Source organism: Tympanuchus pallidicinctus, unplaced genomic scaffold, assembly GCF_026119805.1.
Source record: "Tympanuchus pallidicinctus isolate F22 unplaced genomic scaffold, pur_lepc_1.0 scaffold86, whole genome shotgun sequence".
Lineage (NCBI taxonomy): Eukaryota > Metazoa > Chordata > Aves > Galliformes > Phasianidae > Tympanuchus > Tympanuchus pallidicinctus.
In genome coordinates, this window is record NW_026294809.1 from 93,587 (window position 1) to 120,999 (window position 27,413).

The window sequence follows — 27,413 nt, forward strand, 5'->3', positions numbered from 1 at the left end:
TGCAGGCAGCAGTGGAACGGCAAAGACGCCTCCCAGCCTGCAGAGAGCAAAGGGTTAAAAAGCGAGCGGCGGGTGGGAGGATCCGTCTGGGAAGGGAAGGGACTCATTTCACAACTCCCAAAAGGAATGTGGAAAATCCACATTGCCTGACACCTGCCCCAGGTTCCTGCCCCAGGTTCCTGCCCTGCGCGTAGATCCGCTCTCCATCCGACTCCAGAATCCGCAAAGGGAAGCAGGACACCGACAGCGATGCTGTTCCTGGCTTCATCAGCACCCACCGAGATGCAGCAGTGATGGCTGAGGGATTTGATGGCTTTTTTATTTCCGCTGGACGCGATGATCCCTGTGGGTCCCTTCCAAACCTGGACATTCGGTGACGCTGCGATTCTATGATTCCGCGATTCTACGATTTCACGATTCTGTGATTCCTGCTCCATCTTTTAGCCAAGGGCAGGCAATGAAAGAGATGGAAAAACCTCTGAGAGATGAAAAACCCTCTCTAAGAGATGGAAATTATTCTCTGCAGATCGCCTGAGCCAACATTTCCTCTTGCAAATACTGCACTACGTGAGAGAGACCGACACAGAAATGCGCTGCGATAGCAAACGGGTGTTCAAGGCTTTTGATACCCAACCTTTGCTGAAGGAAAGTTTCCCAAATTTGAGTTTCTACTTGCTGAAAAGAGGAAATTTGGGCATTAAAACCTGCTTCAGTCATTTCTCCGAAGGCACTGGGTGCAGCTCTACTGGGTTAGGAAACCCATAGGATGAGTCGGGTTGGAAGAGAGGATTCCAACCGCAAAGGGATAAATGCAAAGAGGTGCTGACCATGAGCGGGTCGGGATCCTGGGATGATGCTGATGGATTCCTGGGGAGATTCCTTTCCCCTGAGCACAGCTCCCACTCGGGAATCCCAGCTGCTTCCTGGGCTCCGTCCCATTGCCCCACACCTGAGCGCTGTGCCAGGGAAATTCTCCGCGTCGCCCAGCACCTAAAGAGCATCGATGGGAAATTTCAGTGCCTCCGAGAGCTCTTCCAAGAAGGTAAGCAAGAAAAACAATCGCTTATGACTATTAATATAATAAATGACTATTAATATAATGAATAACTATTAATATAATAAAAACTGGTTGTTGTTTACAAATGTCAGAAGCTCCCTTATCGGCTTGCAAGACGAGTAGACTGACAAGAGCAAAAGCTGTGTCATCCTTTATTTGCTCAAACCAATGACCTTACATGTCCTGGAGACCATCCTCCCTTCTGCCCCTCTCTCTGTGGGTGTTTAATTACTCCAGTGGCTTCTCCTGTAACGAGGAGCGCTAACGGACGAAGCGTGGCAGCACTCAGCCCTCTGAGCGCTCGGGTTCCCTCCGAATACAATGCGAAATAAAAAACCTGAAGTGCTCCCGAGGGCGCTGGGGTGACGTGCAGGCAGAGCAGCTCCGTGCTGCCCTGTAATCCGTCAGCACAAATAAAATCCTCCCCCCCCCAGGAGAAATTTCCTCCCCTGCCGTCCTGCTCCCTCCACCCACAGCCCTTGTGGCGTCTGTTCGCCGTGCTGAACGGGTTGGGTGGCTGCTGCTCCTCCAATTAACCGCAGCCATTTTCTCTTTGCTTTGGGGTTTTTACCCGTCGCAGCCCTCAAACGATGCCGGATGCAAATGGAGATCAGATGTGCCCAGGCTGGCTCTGGTTGGGGGTGTTTTCCCCTGTGGAGCGGATCCGTGTGAACCCAGCAAGATTTGCAGGCTGAGTGCGTGGGGTTGGGTTGGGATAAGCCCAGATAGGGGAGAAGAACTCATGGAGAGCAGCTCTGAGGAGAAGGACTGGGGAGAGACCGCCTTGGATGGGGTCTGGGCAGCCTGGGCTGTTGGGGGGCACCCAGCCCATAGCAGAGGTGGGGCTGAGGGGGCTTTGGGTTCCCCAACCCAACTGCGCTGTGATTCAGTGGCTCTGTGATCTTAAGGTTCCTTCCAACCCAAAGCCAACCCAACCATTCTCTGTTTCTATGATCTTCGAGGACCCTCCCAACCCAACCCACTCCATTCCGTGGGTCTACAGTCTTTCAGGACCCTTCCAATGCAAACCCAACCATTCTCTGTTTCTATGACCTTCGAGGACCCTCCCAATCCAACCCATTCCATTCCATGGGCCTACGGTCTTTCAGGACCCTTCCAACCCAAAGCCAACCCAACCATTCTCTGTTTCCATGATCTTCGAGGACCCTCCCAATCCAACTCACTCCATTCCATGGGTCTACAGTCTTTCAGGACCCTTCCAATGCAAACCCAACCATTCTCTGTTTCTATGACCTTCGAGGACCCTCCCAATCCAACCCATTCCATTCCATGGGTCTATGGTCTTTCAGGACCCTTCCAACCCAAACCCAACCCAACCATTCTCTGTTTCTATGATCTTCGAGGACCCTCCCAATCCAACCCATTCCATTCCATGGGCCTACGGTCTTTCAGGACCCTTCCAACCCAAACCCAACCCAACCATTCTCTGTTTCCATGATCTTCGAGGACCCTCCCAATCCAACTCACTCCATTCCATGGGTCTACAGTCTTTCAGGACCCTTCCAATGCAAAGCCAACCATTCTCTGTTTCTATGATCTTCGAGGACCCTCCCAACCCAACTCATTCCATTCCATGGGCCTACGGTCTTTCAGGACCCTTCCAACCCAAACCCAACCCAACCATTCTCTGTTTCTATGATCTTCCAGGACCCTCCCAACCCAACCCACTCCATTCCATGGGTCTACAGTCTTTCCGGACCCTTCCAACGCAAAGCCAACCATTCTCTGTCTCTATGATCTTCGAGGACCTTCCCAACCCAGCCCACTCCATTACGTGGGTCATCAGTCTTTCAGGACCCTTCCAACCCAAACCCAACCCAACCACTCCCTATTTCTATGATCTTCGAGGACCCTCCCAACCCAACCCACTCCATTCCGTGGGCCTACGGTCTTTCAGGACCCTTCCAACCCAAAGCCAACCCAACCATTCTCTGTTTCTATGATCTTCCAGGACCCTCCCAACCCAACCCACTCCATTCCGTGGGCCTACAGTCTTTCAGGACCCTTCCAACCCAAACCCAACCCAACCATTCTCTGTTTCTATGATCTTCGAGGACCCTCCCAATCCAACCCATTCCATTCCATGGGCCTACGGTCTTTCAGGACCCTTCCAACCCAAACCCAACCCAACCATTCTCTGTTTCCATGATCTTCGAGGACCCTCCCAATCCAACTCACTCCATTCCATGGGTCTACAGTCTTTCAGGACCCTTCCAATGCAAAGCCAACCATTCTCTGTTTCTATGATCTTCGAGGACCCTCCCAACCCAACTCATTCCATTCCATGGGCCTACGGTCTTTCAGGACCCTTCCAACCCAAACCCAACCCAACCATTCTCTGTTTCTATGATCTTCCAGGACCCTCCCAACCCAACCCACTCCATTCCATGGGTCTACAGTCTTTCCGGACCCTTCCAACGCAAAGCCAACCATTCTCTGTCTCTATGATCTTCGAGGACCTTCCCAACCCAGCCCACTCCATTACGTGGGTCATCAGTCTTTCAGGACCCTTCCAACCCAAACCCAACCCAACCACTCCCTATTTCTATGATCTTCGAGGACCCTCCCAACCCAACCCACTCCATTCCGTGGGCCTACGGTCTTTCAGGACCCTTCCAACCCAAAGCCAACCCAACCATTCTCTGTTTCTATGATCTTCCAGGACCCTCCCAACCCAACCCACTCCATTCCGTGGGCCTACAGTCTTTCAGGACCCTTCCAACGCAAACCCAGCCCACTCCGTTCTGTAGTTCTGTGGCACACTGCAGCCCTGCAGCACGAAGCAAAGCGTCCATTGCTGGGGTCTGCATTGTAGAACCAGGACAAAAGGCAGTGGAGACCCTCACAAAGGTCCCTCACGAAGGTGATGAAGAAATGGACAATTTCCAGACCCATCCTCCCTCTCTATATTGTTGGTTTGTTTTTTTTTTTTGAGGGTGGGGGGGGGGTTGTTTTGGCCTTCATTGCTTGTTATTCTCCATTTTGCACAGCATTTCAATGTTTGAGCAGCGTTCTGATGAACGATTCCCCCCTGGCAGAGGGGCAGGGATGCAAACAAGAAAAAATATATATATATATTATTTTATTTTATTTTATTTTATTTTATTTTATTTTTAATTTTAGGTGAAGCTGCTTCGGGCCCCGTCGAAGACAAACTGTCAGACCTCCTGCACGCCATCTCCTCCTTCCTGAACACCTATCCTGCTGTGAGCGGGGATGCCATCCAGCTGGCCACCGCCACGCTCGTCTCCAACATCAACGGTTGGTCAACGTTCCCTCTGGGGAATGCAGCTGCTCAGCAGTAGGGGGACAAGCTCAGGTCCCCTGTATTGGGGAGATGGTGATTTTAGAGCAGGAGAAAAGCTGGGGGAGGGTTAGGCTGACCCACAGAGCTGTTGGCTTGCACAGCATTTGCTCACCAGGCGTTGCGTGCTAATTAAGGAACGCAATTAACAGCCTCTCGGAGGTCGGAGCGAATGCTCTGCTCCACTCTGAGCTCCTTTCAGTGCGAATCCTTCGTGCTCTTTCTATTCCTGCGTTGCATTTTTCTTTCTCGGGACTTCAGATCCCCTCGAATTCTGGAGGAAAATCCTGAAAGCTCGACAAATGGTTTCTACCCATCGATCCGGAGCTCAGCTGAGCTTCTAGAGGGAATTCTGCGCGTCCCATCCCCACGTTGCAACCCACAGCCCCCCATCAGAGCAGAGGAGCAGCACGAGGCTCTCAGTGGGGGATGAGGAACAAGGGAAGCACCATCACGCAGCGCTCGCGGCCGCTTTCCTCCCCCATTTCTATCTGGCTCCTAAAGCAGCACCGGCGGCACGAGGGGAAACCCGCAGCACCGCGCTGTGGTTCTTTCCAACAGCAAGACGTGGAGTTCAGCCTTTGGAAACACAAGGAGTTTGCAGGGCGGCGGAGCTCAGCATCACCAGTGAGGCAGATTTCTGCTCCGTGGTGATGAGAGCACGGCAGCAAATGGGAATTGCTGCTGGAGGGCCTTGCAGGAACTCTGTGTAAAAATTCGGGTTGCCTTAGAAGGAGATACGGGGATTTTTGCAGAAACTCCCCCACTTCCCTTTTTTTTTTTTTTTTTTTTTTTTTTTTGCGCATCCGATCTGCAAAACAAAGCTTTGGGTTTTACCCAAAAAAAAAAAAAAAAAAAAAAAGCAGTGAGAATATGTAGGAAATCAAATGATGGGATTGGGAATCGGGAATCGGGGCGGTCAGTGGGATTTCTGGTAAAGGAGGAGTCTCACCCTTTTGTTCCCGTTGGCTTTTATGGGCTCTTTATGGCTGTTTGGGTGCTGGGGGTGTTGACACGGCGCTGTGCTGCAGGCCTTCAGGCCATAAATGCCTCTGCACCATGAACACAGTTCTATGGCTTTCATCTGTAAACGCGGCGCTTTATAAACGGGGTTGGAAGTGACACCGACATGCCCGTAATTACAGGGGCTGAACACAGGAAACAGGGACTGGGGAGGATTTGACAGGAGAAACTCACTGTGTGAACGCTGATTTCTTTCACCTTCTCCCCTTTCTCTTTTTATTTTTCCTTTCCTTCTTCCTTTTCCTTTTCTCTTTTCCATTTTCCTTTCCCTTTTCCCCTTTTCCTCTTCCTTATTATCTTCCCTTCCCTTCCCTTCCCTTCCCTTCCCTTCCCTTCCCTTCCCTTCCCTTCCCTTCCCTTCCCTTCCCTTCCCTTCCCTTCCCTTCCCTTCCCTTCCCTTCCCTTCCCTTCCCTTCCCTTCCCTTCCCTTCCCTTCCCTTCCCTTCCCTTCCCTTCCCTTCCCTTCCCTTCCCTTCCCTTCCCTTCCCTTCCCTTCCCTTCCCTTCCCTTCCCTTCCCTTCCCTTCCTTTCTCCTTCTCCTTCTCCTTCTCCTTCTCCTTCTCCTTCTCCTTCTCCTTCTCCTTCTCCTTCTCCTTCTCCTTCTCCTTCTCCTTCTCCTTCTCCTTCTCCTTCTCCTTCTCCTTCTCCTTCTCCTTCTCCTTCTCCTTCTTCTCCTTCCCCTTTCCCCTTTCCTCTTTTCTTTTTCCTCTTTTCTTTTTTTTTCCTTTTCCCTTTTTCCTTTTTCCTTTTTCCTTTTTTCCTTTTTCCCTTTTCCTTTTTCCTTTTTTCCTTTTTCCTTTTTCCTTTTCCCCTTTTCCTTTTCCCTTTTTCCTTTTTCCTTTTTCCTTTTTTCCTTTTTCCCTTTTCCTTTTTCCTTTTTTCCTTTTTCCTTTTTCCCTTTTCCTTTTTCCTTTTCCCTTTTTTCCTTTTTCCTTTTTCCTTTTTCTTTTCCCTTTTCCCCTTTTCCTTTTTCCTTTTTCCTTTTTTCCTTTTTCCTTTTCCCTCCCCTTTTCCCCGCAGTTCATTTCCAACTCCTCTCAATCTACGATTCTGTGATTCCACGACTGGGCGCTGTGATGACGGTGGGTCAACAGCTGGACTCAACAATCTTGGAAATCTTTTCCACCCGTAACGACTCCTCCATTCTATCAGTGACCTCTGAGGCTGACGGATCCATGGTTGGACTTTGTGTTCTTTGAGGTCGTTTCCAACCTGACCTTGGAGGTCATTTCTAAACCTTCTGCCGTTCCTTCCTCCCATTAATATTTGCGTAGCACAAAGTTCTCTCCAATCTCTGCTCTTTTCTGTCTGTAATCCCTGAAGAAACGTTTTCCATTTCCGATCTCACCGTTAAATCGAAGGCAAACTGAACCCATTTTGTGCGATCCGTTAATGAGGAGATTGGGGGAGTGGCTCATTAAGGACCTCTCCTGCCCCATTCCCACCGACTTCTCTCCACCCAGTCCCATTACTGCCAACACTCCCAGCTTTGCAGGACCCACAGTTCCACAGAGAAGGCCCAGAATCTCCAAATTCTTTCCCTGTGGGGTGAAATTCGACAACAACAGAATGGAGGTTTGGTGTCTGGTGGGCAGGAACGCTGGTGTTCTGCAGGCAGGGACAAAAGAGGTTCATCTTTTCTCTCCTCCTTTTGAAACTAAAGATGGGTAAGGTTGGAAACACGGCTTTTCCCCAAGAAAACGAGGCTTTCCGCGGGCATAAAAAGTGCAAAACTGCTGCTGCACCGAAACCAAGGGGCTGCGCTCCGGTTTCCTTCCCACCAACACCGGTTATGCAAATTGCACGGCGAGGCAGACGCGCACCACGACTGCTTCCTCACCCAGAAGCGAGCTGCAGGAAGTCCATGGGCTGCATTCACTTCTGCTGTCGTCTCAGGCAGCTCTCACGGATGGGGTCACCTCCCAACCTCTGATCCAACCCCCAAATCCCCTTTTTCCTTAATCCAGCCGCGATTTGGAGTCGGGTCGCTTGGGATTCTGCTGCTTTCAGAACAAAGCACTGAAGATTCGGCCATGGGAGACCCGGAGCCAAGCGGTAGGTGATGGCATCAGAACCTTCTATCGTCTGCATAAGTATTTTGGGGGGCAGGAGATGACACGAGAGTCGCCTTGCAGCTCTGGGTGCCAATTCGACCCCCTGGGCTTTCCATCAAAATCCGAGTCCACCTGATTTCATTGAATTCTCATTGAATTCCATTGAATTTTTCTTGAATTTCACTGAACTCTCATTGAATTCTCACTGAATTTTGTTGACTTTTCATTGAATTCCTCTGACCTCTCATCAAATTCTCATTGAATTCCCACTGAATTTGGTTGAATTTTTTCTTGAATTTCACTCAACTCTCATTGAGTTCTCATTTAATTTTGTTGACTTCTCATTGAATTCCTCTGACCTCTCATCGAATCCTCATTGAATTCCCATTTAAGTTCGTTGAATTTTTCTTGAATTTCACTGATCTCTCTTGAATTCTCACAGAATTCTCACTGAAATCTCATCGAATTTCATTGAATTCTCCCTGAATTTTCTCTCATGACATTATTTGACGCACTGGGACTGGACGTTGCCTTGGCTAAAGGGAAATGGAGCAGACCACCTCACTTCTGGGAGGCAGGAGGTGCGGTGTTCTCTGCGTCACACTTTGCACGCTGTCTATTGGGTCCCTCTGACCCAAAATTGTGACAAAGCCCAAATTAATATCTGTTAGGCCATCATCTGTAGAACAGAATCAACATGACTGAATTTCACCCTTCTCACGGCATTTGCATGCAAAGCTCCTGTTGGGTCCCTCTCTGCTTTTTTTGAGGCACTTTTCCACCCTGGAGAAACGACACCTGCAATTAATTTGCAGGCATTAGGCTGCTTGCTGCCCTTTCTGAGCCCAATTGCGTGCTAATTAGCAGCATTCTGTCTTAATTGTTGCGGTATGATCGTTATCTCGCCAGGCACTCCGCCGTCAGATCACGACGCAGGATGATTGCTTATAAAATTCATCATGACCCTATGATTCTAAGGCCACCAAGGAGCCGTGGTCGGGACCTCTAGAAGCAATCCCACACCCGGATCAATTAGCAATCACATCCATTTTGCTAATTACCCGCCCCACTTGCGGATTAATTGATTATCTCTGATTTAAGCTGCGTTTTTTTCAGGTTTCTTAGTGAAAGGTTGAAGATCTGACCAAGAATCCCATCCTTTGCCTTTGGGCTGCCCCTCTCTGTACCAGCAGATTTCCTCCCTCCAAACACAACCTCGTACGTCAGGGTTGGTTTTCGGCCATTCTCCAAAACGATGGGAGTTTTGTGTGTGAATTATTTCCCTCATCCCTATAATTCTTGGCCAAGGAGAGTCTTTGCTTCCTCCCTCTGTGGCCAACGGAGAAGCATTTGCAGCTCACACGCTTTTATTTTAACGCTGCAGGCGGAAATTCTCATCTCACCCCCTCGACACGTCTCGTTAATCCCCTCGTTAATGCACGCTGCCGTTTACAACTGACTTTGCTATTATTTCCTGCCTGCTGGGAGCTGTTAATTAGCAGCTCTGACAGTGATGGATTGATTTATAAATCCATTTTTTCACCATTCCCCCCCCCACCATTGAAGTGGGCAGAGAATACAAGAAATGGAGCTGATGGGAAGTGGTTTTACTGTTGGTTCTACAGCAGCATTGGTGAGGAACTGGGATGATTCTGAGCTGAGCAGGGAGATGCTGAGCAAGGCACAATTAGGCACAGTCATAACGGCGCAGCCTCGCTGCAGGTGGAGGATCTCACCCAGAAGCAGCGCTGACAATTTGGGCTTTCAGAGGTTTTTCTCTTGGCCTGGCTTTTTTAACCAAAAAAGTTTGCAAGACGTGGATTTTCTACATCTGCTCATGCGCAGAACCAGCTTTGCCCTGGTGGAAAAAACTTCAGATATCGCATTGCAAACTGCAAAAGTGAGTGCAGAGAAGAGGAAGGCACTGCCAGGAAATCTCACAGCAGAGCTGTGATACCAAAATCCGCCGGCGGCGCTGAACTGAGGGCTGGGGGCAGTTGTGTCATGGCCCGGCTGAAAGGGAAGTGATGCTTCTGCTGAGCTGCAGAACAAGGGCTGCTAAAAATATTGTGATGTTCTCATAGGACGTTGCAGCTTCCTTCAGGCCCCGTGTTGGGACAGGTGGGATTTCTGCCCTCGGTTGAGTGATAGAGAAAATGAGAAGTAATTAAACCAAAATCACCTTGGAATTGAGAACGTGGAGTGGATTGGGTTGGAAAGGACCAAGCTGAAGGTGATACCGAAAGGCATCACCCCCTTTTCCAACACCCCCTGCCGTGCAAACTGACTTAATTTGCTGCCCTCACATCGCTGACCTCAAGGCTGGGAGACCTCAAAGCCAACCTGAGGGATCCCACGATTCCATGGGGATGGGTTGGTGGCCAGGCTCAGTGGCCTTTCCAACCTTTTTGACCCCGTGATTCTAAAATCCTGCCCCAAAATGGGTTTCGTGGTTGGACTTGAGGTCATTTCCAACCTTGACGGTTCCGTGATTTGCTAATTCAGTGGGTGGGGATGGGTTGATGGTGGGGCTGATGATCTCACAGGTTTCTTCCAACCTTGATGATTCTGTAATTCTGTTTAAGGTCATGGTTAAGCGGGAACGATGCTGACGGATCAGTGGTAGGACTTGATCTTGGAGGTCATTTCCAACCCTAACGATTCCATGATTCCGAAATCCCACCCCAAAATGTGCCGATGGTTGGGCTTGAAGTTCTTTGAGGTCTTTTCCGACCTCAGTGACTCCATAATCCTGTGATTTTGTGATGCCATGGGTGGGCATGGTGAGGGTGGCTCAACAGTCGGACTTAATTATCTTCAAGGTCTCCTCCAATATTAACAACTCTGCGATTTCAAAACCCCTCTCAACATCCAATCCCAAGATCCAACCCTCAAATTCAGCCCCCAGATCCAATCCTAGAACAGGTTTGATGGTTGGACTTACAATCTCAGAGGCCTATTCCAACCTTAATGCTTCTGTGAGTGGACACGGTGGTGCTGGGCAGACCTGACGTCCTTGGAAGTCTAGGAAAAAAGTCACAATTCTAAGAAAAACTCGTTTAGACGAGAACAACACAGTGATTTGTATTCTCAGTTTCATTAATTTCTCGAGCCACCTTTCTGCTTTGAGAGCAGCCTGCAGGCTGATTGGGCAAACCCCGCTTCCTTATTGCGACGCGCCTTCGTTTCGCTTTCTCTGCTTTCCTGCTTGCACCATTTTGCTTCGGGTTAAATGAAGGATTTGATGGGGAGGCTGAGGTCGTTGTTTCTCTGTCTGTCCAAGAGCTGCTTTCAAAATGTTCCACGCTCCCCATCGCCAGCACTGCTGGGTTGAGTCACTCCTTCCTGTTGTACAACCTCCCACTGCTGGTAAACAAGAGAAATTAAAGACATCTGCTCAAGTGGGCAAAGAAAGACGTGAGGCTTCCAATTAAACTATTAAGTTCAGATTTACGTCTTGGAATACGAACAATTGGTGTTTACATTCAAAAGAAGAACAAGGAGAATTTTGATAGACCTCCTCCCCCAGCCGAGCAGGAGGTGGGGATTTTGATTCACCAATGAGGTGCTGGGTGCAGTTTATGGCTGCGTTGTGTGGCCAAAAATGAGCATCTTCGCCCCGTTTTGCAGTCCCGTTTGTTTTGGGGTGAAAACACATGAAGAAAGAAAGCTGAAATGCGGGCGATTTGCTCAACAATGCAGAGGCTCGTTTGGGAGCGTTCCCACGTGCAAACTGGAGGATGCTGAACTCAAAAAGGGAAGGATTGTCACTGATCTGGCGTTAGAAAATATCTGACGTGTTTAGAGGCACTTTTTCAGGGTTCAGGATCGTCTCGCTTGGCTTTTTTGTTCCCTCAGAGGACAGAGTTGTGTGCGAGGCTGCAACATAAGCTGCAATTAATTAATGGTGCTCAATTTCGGGGCAAGAAAGCAAGGAAACAGGCGCATTGTTTGGCCAATACGACAACAAAAGAAGTGCTGCCAGGGTGCCCAAATCACCGGGAACAGCACCAGCAGAAATTTAGCGCCTTGTTTCAGGAAAAAGTCGTCTCCTCTGCACGACCAAATTCAACACGTGGACTCCACAAAAGAAAGAATGAACTCAGGAACAAAACGTCTGACAAAGAGGGCGGTGGGGCACAGGAGAATATTCCCATGCCCCCCCCTCCCCGTGTTCCTACCCACAAGAATGGCAAACCTCAGATTTGCAGCTGTTGGATCTCCAGTGCCAAAAGGCGTTGATGGTCCCTCGCTGCTGACACGGAAAAACTTTGCTTTTTTTTTTTGCTTTTTTTTTTGCTTTTTCAGGCTTTTCCAAGCACCATCAGGGTGACATTTGTGACATTCGCTGCTGCAAATGCAACGACGACTGAAGCAACTTCAGGTTGAGGTCAACCACATCCTGCTTCCTGGGATGTTGAAAGGACAAAGAAGAGTGAAGCTTGCTTTTGTTTGTTTTTCACCACCGCTGCCCGTTTCTATACTTTAAAGTGTTTTTTTCTTCTGTTGTTTTCTGGCTTTTTTTAGGTTGTTTTTTTTTTTACCCTTTTCTACAGCAGCTCTCAGCCCACGCAGAGTTTTACTTCTGCCCTCAGTGACACACACGTGGCCAATGAGCAGCATTAATTACCACGCGTGGTCACCTCCGCCCTGCTCCATGCACGGCCTCAGGCAGAGCTTACAGCTTACAAATGTCTATGGGAGGAACCCACTGCCCCCCACGGAGAGATGAGCCCGTTTTCCATTTCGTGTGCCCCCCAGAACTGCCCCCGTTGGGGGAGTAATGCAGATCTTCACCAGAAATCGGATTGAGGAACCTCCGTGCACACGTGACACATGAGGAAGAGGTGAATTCTGCACTTCAGAAGCTGACTGCTGGGTTACCAACGCTTCTGCTGATCGGTCCCATGCATGAAGTTCTGTTTTGCTTTCTGTGTGTGCAGAGCAGGTTGTGGTACCCCATGAGCTCCTCCATCAGGTCTCCCGGTGCATTGCCAGCCCTGAACAAAGGGCAGAGAATCGTGGAATTGCAGTATCATGGAATGAGTTGGGTTGGAAGGGTCCTGAATGATCATAGGACCACGGAATGAGTTGGTTTGGAAAGGTCCTGAATGATCATAGGACCATGGAATGAGTTGGGTTGGAAGGGTCCTGAATGATCATAGGACCACGGAATGAGTTGGGTTGGAAGGGTCCTGAATGATCATAGGACCACGGAATGAGTTGGGTTGGAAGGGTCCTGAATGATCATAGGACCATGGAATGAGTTGGGTTGGAAGGGTCCTGGAAGATCATAGGATCACGGAATGAGTTGGGTTGGAAGGGTCCTGAATGATCATAGGACCACGGAATGAGTTGGGTTGGAAGGGTCCTGAATGATCATAGGACCATGGAATGAGTTGGGTTGGAAGGGTCCTAGAAGATCATAGGACCACGGAATGAGTTGGGTTGGAAGGGTCCTGGAAGATCATAGGACCACGGAATGAGTTGGGTTGGAAGGGTCCTGGAAGATCATAGAATGGGCTGAATTGAAAGGGACCTTGAAAATCACAGAAACAGAGAATGGTTGGGTTGGGTTTGGGTTGGAAGGAGTCTTGAAGATCATAGATCCAGAGAATCACAGCATTGCTGGGTTGGAAGGGTCCTTCAAGACGACAAAGCTTTGTTGAACCTCATTGGTCCGCTTTCTGCTCCTGTCTGGGATGGATCCCTTCCTTCCTTTGTGCCAGTTGTGCGGCCACCTGGGGGGCACCACTCGTGTCCCACTTCCACTGGGACGCAGAGCCGTTGACCCCATTGGTGGTGTTATGGGGTCTTCACCCCATAGCCGCCGTCACAAAGCTTTCTGCACAGTTTTCACAACTGTCAGGTCCGCTTGGAAGCCATAAAGCAGCACAGATGTCTCCTGTTGATATCCGCACACTCATTTTCCATCATCCAAGGGACGCTGGGAAATTTCTCATCCAGTGTTTTCTTTCGAATCCCATTTCATGCTGGGCATCACCTGGTTGCACCTCACCAGGACATCACAATTTGTCACATCCCCATGGCAGAGTGGAGCTCGACCGCGTTCCTCTGCACCTCCAGAAACCTTTCGATAGACCTCAAGGAGCTCTTGGCTTTCTATGAAATGATTTCTTCCTCATTCTCAGGTCTCAACCATCAAGAAAGGGCACCTGAAAACAAGAAGCGCTACAGTGAGATATTCCGCAGCCTGGATGCCATCGAGATCTCGATCGGAAACGCGTACGTAGAGAAAGAGGCGCAGAACCCAACTTTTGGGTCACTGAAGCCTTCATCCGTGCCAGGGACGGATGGTTTCAGTGGCCTTTCCCAACCTCTATGATTTATTTCATTGCTTTTTGCTCGACAGGACAGTGGATTTGTTCATTGATGACGCCGATGGCAGTGGGGATGCAGAGCTGCCCATGGAAAGGGAGATCGTTGAGGTAGGCAAAAGGTGACGATTGTTTTAGAGAAGAAATTATCATTGTTATTATTATTATTATTACTATTAGCCACAGTGGTGTAGTTTTGTCACCCAAAGTCTTCTGGGAGATGATCAGAAAAACAGAATAGCCGTGGCTCTGAAGTGAGCAGACAGAAAATAACGGTATCCCAATTTGTTGGTAGAGGAGAGGTGGTGGCAGAGCAGGTAACGCTGAGTGGAAACAATTCGGTGTGTTCGATTTGGAGAACATGGCACATTCTGTTTGACGCCCTGTTTGGATCCTGTTGACCTAAAATTCCATCCTTCAGCAACAGAAGTCCTTTAAAATAGAACTTCGTTGTTTTTCTGCCCCTTTTGGGCCGTGTGGGACTCGCGCGGTGCGGGCGGCGAGCCTCGTTTTGTGCTCTTCTGTGTGAATAAAGGGCAGGAAAATTAATTTTATATCTAACAGCCACCGTTCTCACGAGATTACATCATCCCCAGGGATAAACTTCATTAAAAAATTGAATATCTTCTGATTCCAACCTTAATCTCCCTCTGTTCATGAAGCGCTTCCTCATGGTTTCATGGTAGACTTTTACATCATGCTGCATTCCCCCCATCAAACATCAGCCTCTTATTCTTCCAACCCCACCATCCCCACCAGCCAGGTTGCCCGATTCAGTGAAATGAAATCTCCGACTGAATTCTTATCAAAATCCCCCCAAACTTTGCCTTTTCCTTCACCATTTCCTCTCTGTTTTCTTTGTTTTTCCCCCCACAGCCAAGTGAAGATCTCCCCAAAAGCAAAAGCAGTCCAGAGAGACAAACGCAGGGAGACCTGACAGGTAAAGTCATGAATTAAAACCCAAAAGGTGACACCAGGACGCTCGATCCATCGGTCAACAGTTTTGAGCTCAGTGGTCCTGCTGCTGCAGCAGAGCTTCCCCTTATTATTATTCATTAATGCCTCATTAATGTCCCTCTCTTGAGGTTCTGAGGCACTGGGACGTGAATTCTGAAAGGTTTGGGGTAGGACTGGGGGCATCCCCTTCTGTTGCCCATTGGGAAGATTCTCAGTGGTTGCTGTTGGCACCATAAAGCGTGACGTTAAATTGGTTTTTTTCTTCGTGTGAAGTTTCTGCACAGAAAATAAGAAAAAAAGGTTTTCTAAGCGGATTCCTCACAGATTTCAGCTCTGAATGTGTTCAGATCCGTTTCCCCTTGGGTTCTGCCAAGGGACGCGAGTCCTTCCTGCGTCTCCATCCATCTTCACCCAACAGTGGGCAAGGTCTTTCCCTTCTGGTTTCCAAATTAAACCAACATATGGATCAGAAGGGGTGGCAGAGGAGTATATGTGCCTAAATTGCCTGGAGCAATGCTGGGGTCGCCACCAAATGGACCGCGGTGATTACTGAGGGAAAACCCTTCCTTTATTTCACATTACGGCTGTTATCTGAGAATTACGCAGCACCAAACCTCCAGACTCCCTTTCTCCCACCCTTGGGGAACCTCAGTGCTCTGAGCGTAGCCACGCCGCGCCTGCGCGGGATCTTTTTGCAGTGGAAGAGGCGGATGAAATGCTGATAAAATGCCAAGGCGGCGTCGATGCGGCCCTGGCGTACGCCAAAATGTGGTGTAAATACGTCAAGGAGCTCCTCAGCTGGATCGAGAGACGCCTGAATTACGGTGAGTGGGGCTGCACAGCTCCGTCTGAGAGCCCGCATGCTGTTCATTTTTATATACGCACTTTGTGGCTTTTTCATAAATCACTGCCAAGGGCGCTGCATTGCAAGCAAAGGCAGAGCGATGAGAAACTTATTTTTGTTTTGCTAAGGCAAAGAGGGGGAATTCTTTCCTTCCCAAAATGATCCCAACGAGCAACGCGTTGGCGCTCACGTTTCAGCTGGCTTCCAATCCCCTCTGCCCTCTTACAGAGACCGAGTTTGCCAAAGGGGTCGTGAAGATAGCGGAGTCGGGACGGAACGCCATCATCCACCAGGTAGAATCCTTGGGGTTTCCCTGCGAGGAAGCCGTGTTGCTGTTGTAGATCCACGCGCAGATAAAGAAAGCTCCCAGATTTAGGGGAGCTGAGGGGATGATCCGATGTTTGACGCCCTGTTTTTGTTGTTGTTTCTGCAGTCCAATATGCCTCTTCGGGCGCTCTACATGATGGTCTTGGAGCACGATATCAAGATTGGAAATGCAGCCAGTGAGACGGTGGGGTTGCTGCAACAGAAGGAATTCTACCAGGTGCCGCATTTATGGATGACCGTGGGAGGATTCTCGAGTCTGGGGTATTGGAGTGACCGAACCGAGGGGATTTATCCTCATTTGGGTTAATGGGAAGAGAGAAGGAGATACAAAGAAGGGAAAAGGGAACATCTTCCAGTGGTTGGGTTCTAATCTTGTGCCCCCAGCGGTCTGGTGCATTTGGCCATCTCCCAGGAAATGGATTTGACGATCTTAGGGGTCTTTTCTGACCTACAAGATTCTTAATGTTCCACCCTAACCGTGACTCCTCTGCAGCCTCTGTCGGCCAAGAAGAACGAGATCGAGAAGTGGAGGAAAGAGTTCAAAGATCAGTGGATAAAGGAGCAGAAGAGGATGGTAAGGGGCTGAAAGATGGGCGCGATCCTCTGACCGCTCAAAACTGGGGAAAAAGAAAGATAAAAATCTGAATAATGCAACATGCATCCTGCTAAGAACTCCATTAGGGCACCTAAACTGTGGGAGGAGAAGAAGAGAGAGCATGGGAGACGGGTGCTTTCCCCCAGGCATCGCTCCTATATCTCCCTTTGTCTGTTCAAGAACGATTCCCTGTCCTTGCTGCGCAAATCCCGCCTGCAGTACATCCAGCGTTGCGAGGAGCTGGAGAAAGCCAAGCACCTGAGTGCAAAGGCAGAGGATGGGTGCCAGAACTCGGCCGTCATCAGCCCCAGCAGCGCCACCAAGCAGCTGGAGAAGCGACGGCGCTCCTGCGAGGAGGCGCAAGCCAAGGTGACACGTGAGGATGGAGCACCTCTGCTATGGGGGGAGAGGTGGAGGGAGGTGGGGGTGCGCAGATGGGGAGGAGAAGGCTCCAGGGAGACCTCCTGGTGGCCTTCCAGAGCCTGAGGGGATCTAATAAACAGGAGGAAGAGAGAATTCACATGGGCAGAGTGATAGAGCCCTTCCAACCCAACCATTCTATTGTTCTGTGATCTATAAGGACCCTTCCAACCCAACCACTCTGTGACTCCATGGTTCTGTGATCTATAAGGACCCTTCTAACCCAACCCCAAACCATTGTATTTTTCTATGATCTACAGGAACCCTTCCAACCCAACTATTCTATGGTTCTGTGATCTTTAAGGACCTTTCCAACCCAACCATTCTATTGTTCTGTGATCTATAAGGACCCTTCCAACCCAACCACTCTATGACTCCATGGTTCTGTGATCTATAAGGACCCTTCTAACCCAACCCCAAACCATTTTTCTATGATCTACAGGAACCCTTCCAACCCAACCATTCTATGGTTCCACTATTCTGTGATCTTTAAGGACCCTTCCAACCTAGCCCATTCCAAGGTCCCATAATCTTTAAGGACCCTTCCAACCCAACCTTTTGATGGTTCCATTGTTCTGTGATCTTCAAGGACCCTTCCAACCCAACCCCAAACCATTCTACTGTTCTATGATCTACAGGAACCCTTCCAATCCAACCATTCTATGGCTCCACGGTCCTGTGATCTATAAGGACCCTTCCAACCCAACCTTTTGATGGTTCCATTGTTCTGTGATCTTTAATGACTCTTCCAACCCAACCATTCTATGGTTCCATGGTTCTGTGACCTTCAAGGACACTTCCGACTCAACCCCAAACCATTCCATTGTTCTGTGATCCATAAGGACACCTCCAACCCAACCCCAACCATTTCTCTGGTTCTGTGATCTTTAAGGACCCTTCCAACCCCAACCATTCTATGGTTCTATGATCTATAAGGACCCTTCCAACCCAGCCCATTCCAAGGTCCCATAATCTTTAAGGTCCCTTCCAACCCAACCCATTCTACAGTGAGGTGAGGAGCTTGGAGCCAGCTGCTGCTCCTCCTGCTTCCCTCCCATCCCGCTGACGTTCTCCTCCTTTCTCTGCTTCTCACCACACGCAGGTTCTGGAGGCAGAATCTTTGTACAAGACGTGCATCAGCGACGCCAACTTTCGGCGCCAAGAACTGGAGAAGGTGCGGGCGCGGATCGTCTCCCACATTCGGAAGCTCATTTACCAAGGAGATGAGATGCTGACCTGGGTACGTCTCGTAATTTCTCCTTCGATCCTCGTTTCAGAGAAAAACACTCTTTGGGATAAGACCGTGAGGTTCTTGCCTGTTTTACTGCGGAATCTCCCTTTGTTTGGGCATTCCCCAGCAGGTGAAATTAGAGAGTACTCTGGATTTACCTGTTGCTTGAAATGTATGCAGTTATTGCTGGTTGGAGGGTGGATACCCACAGGAAAACAAAGAGTCACAGATAATTTCTATGCCCCGCTCCTGTACCCCCATCCTTAGAAGAGAATGAAAGCATTAAGCAGAAGTATCATAGGATAGGTGGGGATGGAAGGGACCTTAAAGATCATAGAATCACGGAGTGGGTTGGGTTGGAAGGGTCCTTAAAGATCACAGAACCGTAGAACCGTGGAGTGGTTGAGTTGGAAGGGATCCTAAATATCGCAGAACCATGGAAGCATGGAGTGAGTTGGTTTGGAAGGGATCCTGAAGGTCGCAGAACCACGGAATGGATGTGAAAGGACCCTAAAGATCATAGAACAGCAAAACCATGGAGTGAGTTAGGATGGACCCTAAAGATCATAGAACCATAGAATGGTTGGGTTGGAAAGGTAAAGAATATGGAACCATGGAATGGGTTGGAGACCACTGAGCAGCAGTGCGTTGGAAGGAACCCCAGGGATCACAGAACCTTAGAATTGTGGAGTGGGCTGGGTTGGATGGGACCCTAAAGATCACAGAATCACGGAATGGATTGGAGAGGACCTTAAAGGTCACAGAACCGTGGAGTGTTGGGTTGGAAGAAACCTTCAAGCCAATCCAATGAGGTCCAAGAGAAGAAAAAGCACATGGGCAGAAAACGCAGTTTTCATCCCCTCCTTTCTCCAATAAGGTCACGTTGAGGATGTTTAAGCAGAGGCAGACTCAGTCAGAATGGATTCCAGTGGGATACCAGCACCTGTATGAGGTCTGCAAGCCATACAGAGTGGGTGAGAAATACCTGGAGTTCATCCAGGCTCTGCAGAAGAAAGACATTCCCATGGAGCATTTTGAGTTCGAGCCGTTCTCCTCTGGAGGGCAGAGGTGAGAAGAAATGGGTTGAAGCTGGGTTGCTTCAGTGCTTTCCCTGCAGGTGGAATTCCACCAACCAAATGCTTTTTTTTTTTTTAGTTTAGTGTTTAGTTCCCTTGAAAACTCAGCTTATACCTCATAATCGGATTGAAACGGATGCTTTATCTCCGGTAACCAGACAGCATCTCCACTATGAGATGCCATTCCTTGTCCTGCACTGACAGAAAACCATTTGCAATCCCTCCCCAGGTCTCCTCCCAGCAACAAAAAGAAGACACCGCTGCATTATGCGGGATGCAGCAAGGATGGGAGCACCCCAGAGGACGCACCCAGAAGGCAGAACTCCCCAAATGGTGAATAGAGCGGGCTGAATTGAAGAAAAAAAAACTATTTTTTCTTTTTAATTTGAGCTCCTATCGCTTCATTTAAATGCTGCCGTTATCCAGTTGCGATTCTCAGCCGTTACCCCAAGGTTTGCTGGGGGTGTTTGGTCACCATGTCTGCCTTCTGTAGGTGTGAACAAATCCCTCTGCAGCGACACGGAGAGCCTCGGTGGGAGCTGTGAGTCACGATCCCTGGATTCTCCCAGCTCCAGTCCAGGTGAGAGCTGCACAAGATGCCCTCTCTTAAACAAACAAACAAAAAACCCAACACAATAAACTAAAAAACACTCGAGGATGGGAATGGAGCAGACACCAAACCGCAAAGGAGATGGCGAGGATGGGAACAGATCTTTGTATTTTCTCTTATCTCCAGGAAACTCCACCAGGAAACTGCTGAAAGCTTCGTCCACGGGCACCATGTCCTCCTCGGATGACTTTGAAGAGAGAGATTCACTGCAAACTTCTGAAAACGGTGAGCCTGACCAGATGGAAAACTGTGCTTTCCCGCTGACCTACCGACTCCTCCTCATGCTTTCATGCTGTTCCTGCAGAAAATGGCACATCCCAGCAGCAGTTCAGGAATGCTCTCCTCTCCAGCGCAGCGCAGACCCATCGACTCAGGAAACTGCGGGGACCAACCAAGTGCAGAGAGTGTGACACTTTCATGGTCAACGGCTTCGAGTGTGAGGAGGTGAGAGCTGTCATCGCACCTCGTGTGGCACCGCGGGGTGATGAGGAGCTCGCTGTAGGAACACAAGACTTCCCCTCACCCCATAAAATCTTGTGCTTTTTCCCCTCTGGTGACACGAGGTGCAGTTTCAGGTCCGTAAGTAAGACACCAGCTGCCCAAAACGGTACCAAGAAGGCAGCATGGGGCTTGGGTGGAAAAGGGAATGGGGAAAGTCACGTTTGATATCTCCATCAGTCAGCAGGGTGAAGGGATGGAGAATGCCCACAAAATGTTTGGTGGTGGCACGGAGCTGGGAGGGGTGGCTGCCACCCCAGAAAGCCATGCTGCTGTTCAGTGGGACCTGGACAGTCTGAGGGTTGGGCAGATATAAACCAGATGGCGTTCAACAAGGGCAGGGGGAGGGGTCAGAATCTGGGGGGCAACAATCGCGTGCATTCATCTGGGTTGGGGGCTGAGCTGTGAAAAGGAGCTCTGCAGAGAAGGTTCAAGGCTTTGGTGACCAACGGTTGACCGGTGGTTGACCGTGAGCCAGCAGTGTGCCCTGGTGGCCAAGAAGGGCCAATAATGGTCAATAGGTCGACTCCAGTGGTGGCCAATGGGTTGACCATGAGTCAGCAGTGGCCAAGAAGGCTGATGGTGGCTAAGAAGGCAGATGGTGGCCAAGAGGTTGACCAACAGTTGACCTACAGCTGACCACAAGCCAGCAGTGTGTCCTGGTGGCCAAGAAGAGCCAATAATGGTCAACAGGTCGACTCCAGTGGTGGCCAACGGGTTGACCAAGGGTTGACCGTGAGTCAGCAAAATGCCCTGGTGGCCAAGAAGGGCCAATAATGGTCAACAGGTCGACTCCAGTGGTGGCCAATGGGTTGACTACGAGTCAGCAGTGGCCAAGAAGGCTGATGGTGGCTAAGAGGTTGACCAACGGTTGACCTACAGCTGACCACAAGCCAGCTGTGTGCTCTGGTGGCCAAGAAGGCTAATGGGAACTCAGATTCCATTGCCCAGAGCATGGCCAGAGGGTGAGGGAGGTGCTTCTCTGCTCTGCTCTGCACTGGGGAGGCCCCATCTGGAGCAGCGGACCCAATGCTGGGCTCAGCTGTCGCCAAAGGGCTGGACTGCAATCAGAGCACAACTCAAAGCAGTTTCTGCCATTTCAGTGCTACCTGACGTGCCACAAGAAGTGTCTGGAGAACCTGCTGGTCACCTGCGGACACAAGAAGCTGCGCAACCGGGCGCCTCTCTTTGGCATTGACTTCACCCAAGTTCCTCGAGACTTCCCGGAGGAGGTTCCCTTCATCGTGGTGAAGTGCACCTCTGAAATCGAAGCTCGTGCGTTGGGAGTGCAGGTGAGCGGAGAGTTGTTCTGCTGAGCATCTCCTCCGCTCTTCGTGCCCGGGAGCTGGAATGCCCGCCCCTCTCCTCTCCTCCCAGGGGATCTACAGGATAAGCGGATCCAAAGCCAGGGTGGAAAAGCTGTGCCAAGCGTTTGAGAACGGCAGGAGCCTGGTGGAGCTCTCTGAGCATTCCCCCCACGACATCACCGGCGTCCTGAAGCATTTCCTGAAGGAAGTGGGTGCCAAATATCCACCAATGGGCAGCTCCCAGCTGACCCCATCCCACGGCGTGGGACCGGTGGGATGAAGTAACTCATTGTCTTCCTCCTCTCGTTGTAGCTTTCGGGACCCATTCTGCCGTACCAGCTCTACAACAACCTCATTGCGCTTGCCAAAGAGCTGCAAAAAGCTGGGGAAGAGAAGGTGGACTGCACGAGTTTCCCCTCAGATCCCATCCAGAGCATGAAAGACTTGCTGAGCAAATTGCCTGGGAGCAACTACAACACTCTGCGGCATCTCATTGCACACCTGTACAGGTGAGGAGAGTGCTGGTGCTGAGGAGGGTAAATTAAAATACATTTATCACGGAGTCATTAAGGTTGGAAAAGAGCTCTGAGGTCATTATATCCAACTGCTGACCCATCACCCACTCAATCACAAACTCATTAAGGTTGGAAAAGAGCTCCAAGTTCATCGTATCCAACCACTGACCTTTCGCTCACTCGATCATAGAGTCATTAAGGTTGGAAAAGATCTTTGAGATCGTCCAGTCCAACCATTCGACTCATTTTGGGGTGGTATTTTGGGTCTGGGTTTGGGCGGCTGGATTTTGGGATTGAATGTTGGAGTGGGAATTTGGGATTGGACCTTGGGGTGGGATTTTGGGATCATGGAAGCTCTAAGGTTAGAAAAGACCTCCAAAATCATCACACCTAACCATCAACTCATCACAGCTGTGTCCTCTAAACCCAGTCCCTCGAAGGACATGGAAAGGAGTCTTGCAGCAATTAGGAGAAAGCTTTAACGACCAGGAAATAGAAGCTCCCTGCTGTTAACTCCTCATAAAGCACAGATTAAGAAGTCAAATGATAAAATAACTCATATCCCTTTCACCCAGCTCAGAACACGTTAGAATTGCACCATCCAGACAGATTTTAATGTTTGTACCTGGAATTTCCATGCACGAATCAGAGCCCTGTTCCCTGTAGAAGATGGGATTTCTCTCTTTGCTGTGAAACAGGGGGGCGGTTCGTTCAATTCCATCTGCATCCTCGATGTGTTCAGACCTGTTTCCCTTCCCCAGGGTGGCAGAGAAATATGAAGAGAACAAGATGTCCCCAAACAACTTGGGCATCGTGTTTGGCCCCACTCTGATCCGGCCGGGCTCAGGGAGCGACGTCTCCATGTCCTGCCTTGTTGACTCCGGGTATCAAGCCCAAATCGTGGAGTTTCTCATCCAGAACTACGAAAGGGTGTTTGGGATGGAGGACCTGCCCTCATCCTTATCCCTCGGGTGTGAAAACCTTTTGCAAGAAGCGCCGACAGAGAAGGATGAAGGACAGCGGAGCCAAATCACAGCCCAGAGTGTAACTCTAGAGGTAGAGCTTGCAGACACTGAGCTGGGCTTACTGACCCTGCTGTAGAGGTGGACCAGCAGAGAAAGAACTTTTTGCACAAAAAAAAAAAACCCAAAAAACAAATCTCCCCAAACCCAAAAAATGCATTTGTTATCAGAGGGTTACTCCAAGAGGAAGGAGCTGCACATGGAGTGGGAGAATGAGAATGAATTCTAAGCAATGCGTCACCCATCAGCTCCTCAGACCGCTCTGGGTGGTGCTTCTGTTCCACGTTTTAGACCCCATTTCTGAAAAATTGGAGGGTTCTCCGTGCTGAATTATTCTGGACACTGCTGTAGACAGCGCCACCATTTGGAAGCAGCTATGGGCACGCCAAACCCAACGGATTCCCTGGTAGAACCCAGCAGGGCCCTCTGCATTCCTGACCCCCAAACTCTGTAGGGTTCCCCTGTAGAACCCTATGGGACCCTCTGCGTTCCTGAACAGTGGCCTTGGATCCTTTTTTCCTTTCCTCCCAAGATCCACAGCCATTTTATCACCATGGTTTGCACATCTTCCAGCACATGGAGAAAAAAAACAACCCAACAAGTCAGCATCCGAGCCGGACGCGGCCGTTCCCTCCTTTTCACCGCTGGTTCGGTGGGAGAAAGAGGGGGAATTTCGTTCCTAAAGTGAAAGGGTTTGGATTGTGGTTCAGGGCTCTCTGCCTCCCGCTTTGAGTTGTGGATCTTGCGTGCAAGAGGGTCCCAAAAGCACAGCTGTTGCCTTGGACTATTTTCCGTTTTTGTGGCCATTTCGCAAAGCTGAGTGGCGCAAACCTCCAGGAAGGGGAGCTGCTTCTAAGGGCGCTCTCATTTTGTGACGAATAAAACCCTGATTTCTAGAGCCCTTGTCTGGGTGTCCCAATCTTTGTGCAGACTCACATTGGTTCCTGGCAGCTCCCAAGCGTCCCTGTGTCCTTCTCCATCCCACGTGCACTTCATCCTAACGACAGCGCTGCAATTAACCGCTCGGTTCCTGACATCCCCCCTCCTCACTCTGAAGCGGGTTGTGTCAGCACTGCACAATCTCAGCCCTACGTGAAGCAGTGACGGCTTTGGGGCACATTCTGTGACCGCCCCCAAAACCCCGTGACTTTCTGCCCACTCCCTATTCCCTCTTACCGATAACCCAAAAGGGATCAGGGCGTTTTCGTCTCAAGCAGTCGCCTCCATTCGGCTCAATCCATCCCCCATTCACGCAGCCACAACGACACTGGGGGTGAAGTGGGGAGCAGAGTGTATCTTCATGACAAATGAGTGTCCTTCATGGCTTTGTCCTGACAGAATCCCTCCTCCAAGCACAGCTGCAGCGTGGACGACGCATCCGATATCTCATCTTCTGGAGAGGCCATCGATGGATTCACCTTGGACGGTGCCCAGATCTCCGAGGGTGGAGGTAAAGCATTGCTCACGATGCTGGTGTGGGTGGAGAGCTATAAAATATGGGTCTGATTCCTACGTTTGGGAAGGGGAGTTTTAGGCTGGTAACGCTTCAGGACTTCCAGCATCTTAGCAACGAGAGGAAACGTTGGCCAGCGTTATTTGTCGCGGCGAACGTATCTCAACGCTCTGATTTTCTTTGTCTTCAGAGGTGAATGTGAGCCTCGGCTCCGAGCTGGAGGACCCAGAGGAGAAGGCAGGCAGTGATTCAGAGCCAGCCTTTGGGACGCAGCCACGGGGCCATTTCAGCCGTCAGCCCGTGAAATACGCCCGAGCGCAACCGAAAGCAAGACCAAACATCCCCAAGCCTTCCAGCTTGCCCTTGAGAGCTACCACATCACCCAGCATGGCAACGGAGTCTGGGGCAGAAGGCAGCCCCATTGACAGCGCCTGCATGGGGAAGGAGATCCTGGAAGAGAGGACGAGGAGCAGGAACAGCTCTCCGGACATGAACGCCCTCAGGCATCGAGGGAAACAGCTCAAACATTTCCAAATCACCGAGGAAACAGCCAGGATCATCTCCAAGTTTAAAGCTGATGAGGTTTCGGCGTCCTCAGGGCTCTCTTCGGGTGAGAAAGAGGTGAAATGCAGCCCGGAGATAATCCCAGAGAAAATCCTATGAGGATAACAGCTGGGAGGAGAGGAGAGGACTGCAGTCCCACTGAGATGCTGCTGCAGAAAGGGAGAAGTAAAGAGATGTGGGGTGAGAACAGCATCCCACATCTGTACGTGCAGCGTGGGGAGGAAACAAGGCTTGGGTTGACCTGGCAGACTTTGAGTGAGCCCAGGATTTGTTCATTGCTTGGAAAATCCAACTCAAACCCAACGTCTCCCCATGCAACGTTAGGAGTGAAGGAAACATGGGCGGTCCGGGTAGAATCGTGGGATCACAGAGCTTGGAAAAGATCCCTGAGGTCATCCAGGCTGACCATTCTGCTCTGGATGTTGCTGGAGTTTCCATCAGCAAGGAGCCACGTGTGAATACACTGCTGGATAAAGTGTAAGAGCTGCCACACAGCTCCCATTTCTCCCAACGATTCGGCTCTATTCCCCTTGCATCTTCAACCTCTGCACTACTTATGAGGCTGGCATTGTCACAAAGGAGAGGAACCCACGGTGGATGAGAGGGTTCTCTTCACCTTACAGCACCCTACAAGAAGGGCACCCCAACTTGCTGGGTCTCCATCCCACCTGCACTGGGATTGCCCCAATTTCTGCCTCCCTGCAGCAGATTTTCTGCGCAGCAATAGGAACTCGGTCCTACAGTGCCATCTCGTGACACACGCATGCATGTAGGAGAGTCTTCCTACGGCGTCCCTGGGGATAACTGGGCACTGTGGGATGGCGTTACAGCCAAAGGCAGAGGAAATCTGCATGAAATTTGGGCAGCAAAACGCTGCACTGTTGGCAGTGACTGGGAGAGGAGTGGAGGTGCCAACCCAAAGGGAAACCTTCCCGTCTTCCAACCCAAAAAGAGAAACCTTCCACTCTCCCAACCCAAGAAGGAACACCTTTTGCTCTCTGAATCCAAAGGGAAACCTTTTGCTCTCTGAATCCAAAGGGAAACCTTTGGCTCTCCCAACCCAGGAGGGAAAACTCCGCTCTCCCAACCAGCCAAAGAGGTTCAGCAACCCAACTCCTCTCTCACCTCATCAGCAGAAACCATTTCAGCCCTTTCTCTTAACAAAGCTGTAAAGAGAAACGCTGACGATCTCTTGGTCCTGTCTGTACAGTTTGGGTTATCAGAGTTTGCATCTCTGGAGCGATGTACATTTGTGAATATATTGCTTTGAATACTAAGTTATCACCGACCGTAGAGCTTCTATAATAAATTACTGGGTGTTTTATTACAACTTTCCCCTGTATTTGTTCCATGAGCTTAAGCAAACACTCAGGGCACTATTATTAGAAGCACTGGGTGCTCTCGGCTCCCCACAAAACAAAGGCGTTGCTTTCCCATGCGAGGAACCAGTCGAACCCGAATGGTTCTCCTCCTAAATCTCCAATTTCCTTCTGCTGATGGAGATGAGGCAGAGGTTCGTCCTCCATAGGAGGAGCTGGGGAGGGGGGGTGTAGAGCAATTTGCTTTCCCTTCCAACGCATACAGAAGTGCCATTAGAGAAAACATGCTTTCCTTCCCCCTGCAACTCCTCGTTGCTTGCTGTTTGCCAGCGATTTGGTCACGGGTTGAGCCGCCAAAGCAGAGCTACACAGCTGCCAGGACCCGTTGTTGTGCGGGGAGAATTTGGATGGGGATTTGCTGTCCTCCGGCCGCAGTGGACGGGGTTTGGGTTGGCAGGAGAAAAGCTGAATTTCCAAGCAGCTTGGCAGGGAGGAGAACCATCATTTCCTCTTCTTCTCCCACCCCCTCTAGGCTGGAGCTGAGCTTCAAAGGAACGACCTCAGCCCCACTGATGTGTGGGGAGGGACAAGGACCCTCCAGGGTCTGTGCTGTGGACCACCATAAGCGTCTGATGGCCATGTCCCTAATTTCTACTACAAAGCAGGAAAACAAACACGCTGTTGGCTACTAACGCTGCTTTCACAGCAGCACCCCATGGAGCTCCAGCCCTGCAGCTCAGATCTGCACAGCAGCATTCCTCATACAATACTGGGGAGCCACAGAAATCTTCTCAAGATTCCTTCCTTCCTCCCTTCCTTCCTTCCTTCCTCCCTTCCTTCCTTCCTTCCTTCCTTCCTTCCTTCCTTCCTTCCTTCCT

The 27,413-nt window shown here is 50.1% G+C and overlaps 1 protein-coding gene across 2 annotated transcripts; it reads left to right on the forward strand.

Annotated features, from left to right (window-relative positions):
• Positions 1-194: 194 nt before the first annotated feature.
• GMIP (GEM interacting protein) lies at positions 195-26,546 on the forward strand. Of its 2 annotated transcripts, XM_052669884.1 has the most exons (22): positions 195-1,042; positions 4,202-4,339; positions 13,612-13,705; positions 13,833-13,908; positions 14,674-14,737; positions 15,453-15,578; positions 15,827-15,891; positions 16,032-16,142; positions 16,419-16,499; positions 16,701-16,889; positions 18,043-18,180; positions 19,049-19,239; positions 19,477-19,580; positions 19,741-19,827; positions 19,984-20,082; positions 20,162-20,301; positions 21,459-21,647; positions 21,733-21,870; positions 21,975-22,171; positions 22,939-23,233; positions 24,538-24,649; positions 24,843-26,546. In XM_052669884.1, the coding sequence occupies exons 1-22, from the start codon at positions 829-831 to the stop codon at positions 25,313-25,315; spliced, it is 3,321 nt and encodes a 1,106-aa protein (XP_052525844.1). In that variant the 5' UTR covers positions 195-828; the 3' UTR covers positions 25,316-26,546. The 2 variants fall into 2 exon arrangements, with proteins under 2 accessions (XP_052525844.1, XP_052525845.1); XM_052669885.1 differs by lacking the exons at positions 195-1,042; positions 4,202-4,339 and adding an exon at positions 7,219-7,460.
• Positions 26,547-27,413: the final 867 nt, after the last annotated feature.

Coding starts and splice junctions, on each gene's coding strand:
- GMIP (XM_052669884.1), top strand. CDS start 829: ATGAGCGGGTCGGGATCCTGGGATGATGCTGATGGATTCCTGGGGAGA. Junction 20,083..20,161: donor ACTGCAAACTTCTGAAAACG/GTGAGCCTGACC, acceptor CTGTTCCTGCAG/AAAATGGCACATCCCAGCAG. Junction 22,172..22,938: donor CTCATTGCACACCTGTACAG/GTGAGGAGAGTG, acceptor TCCCTTCCCCAG/GGTGGCAGAGAAATATGAAG.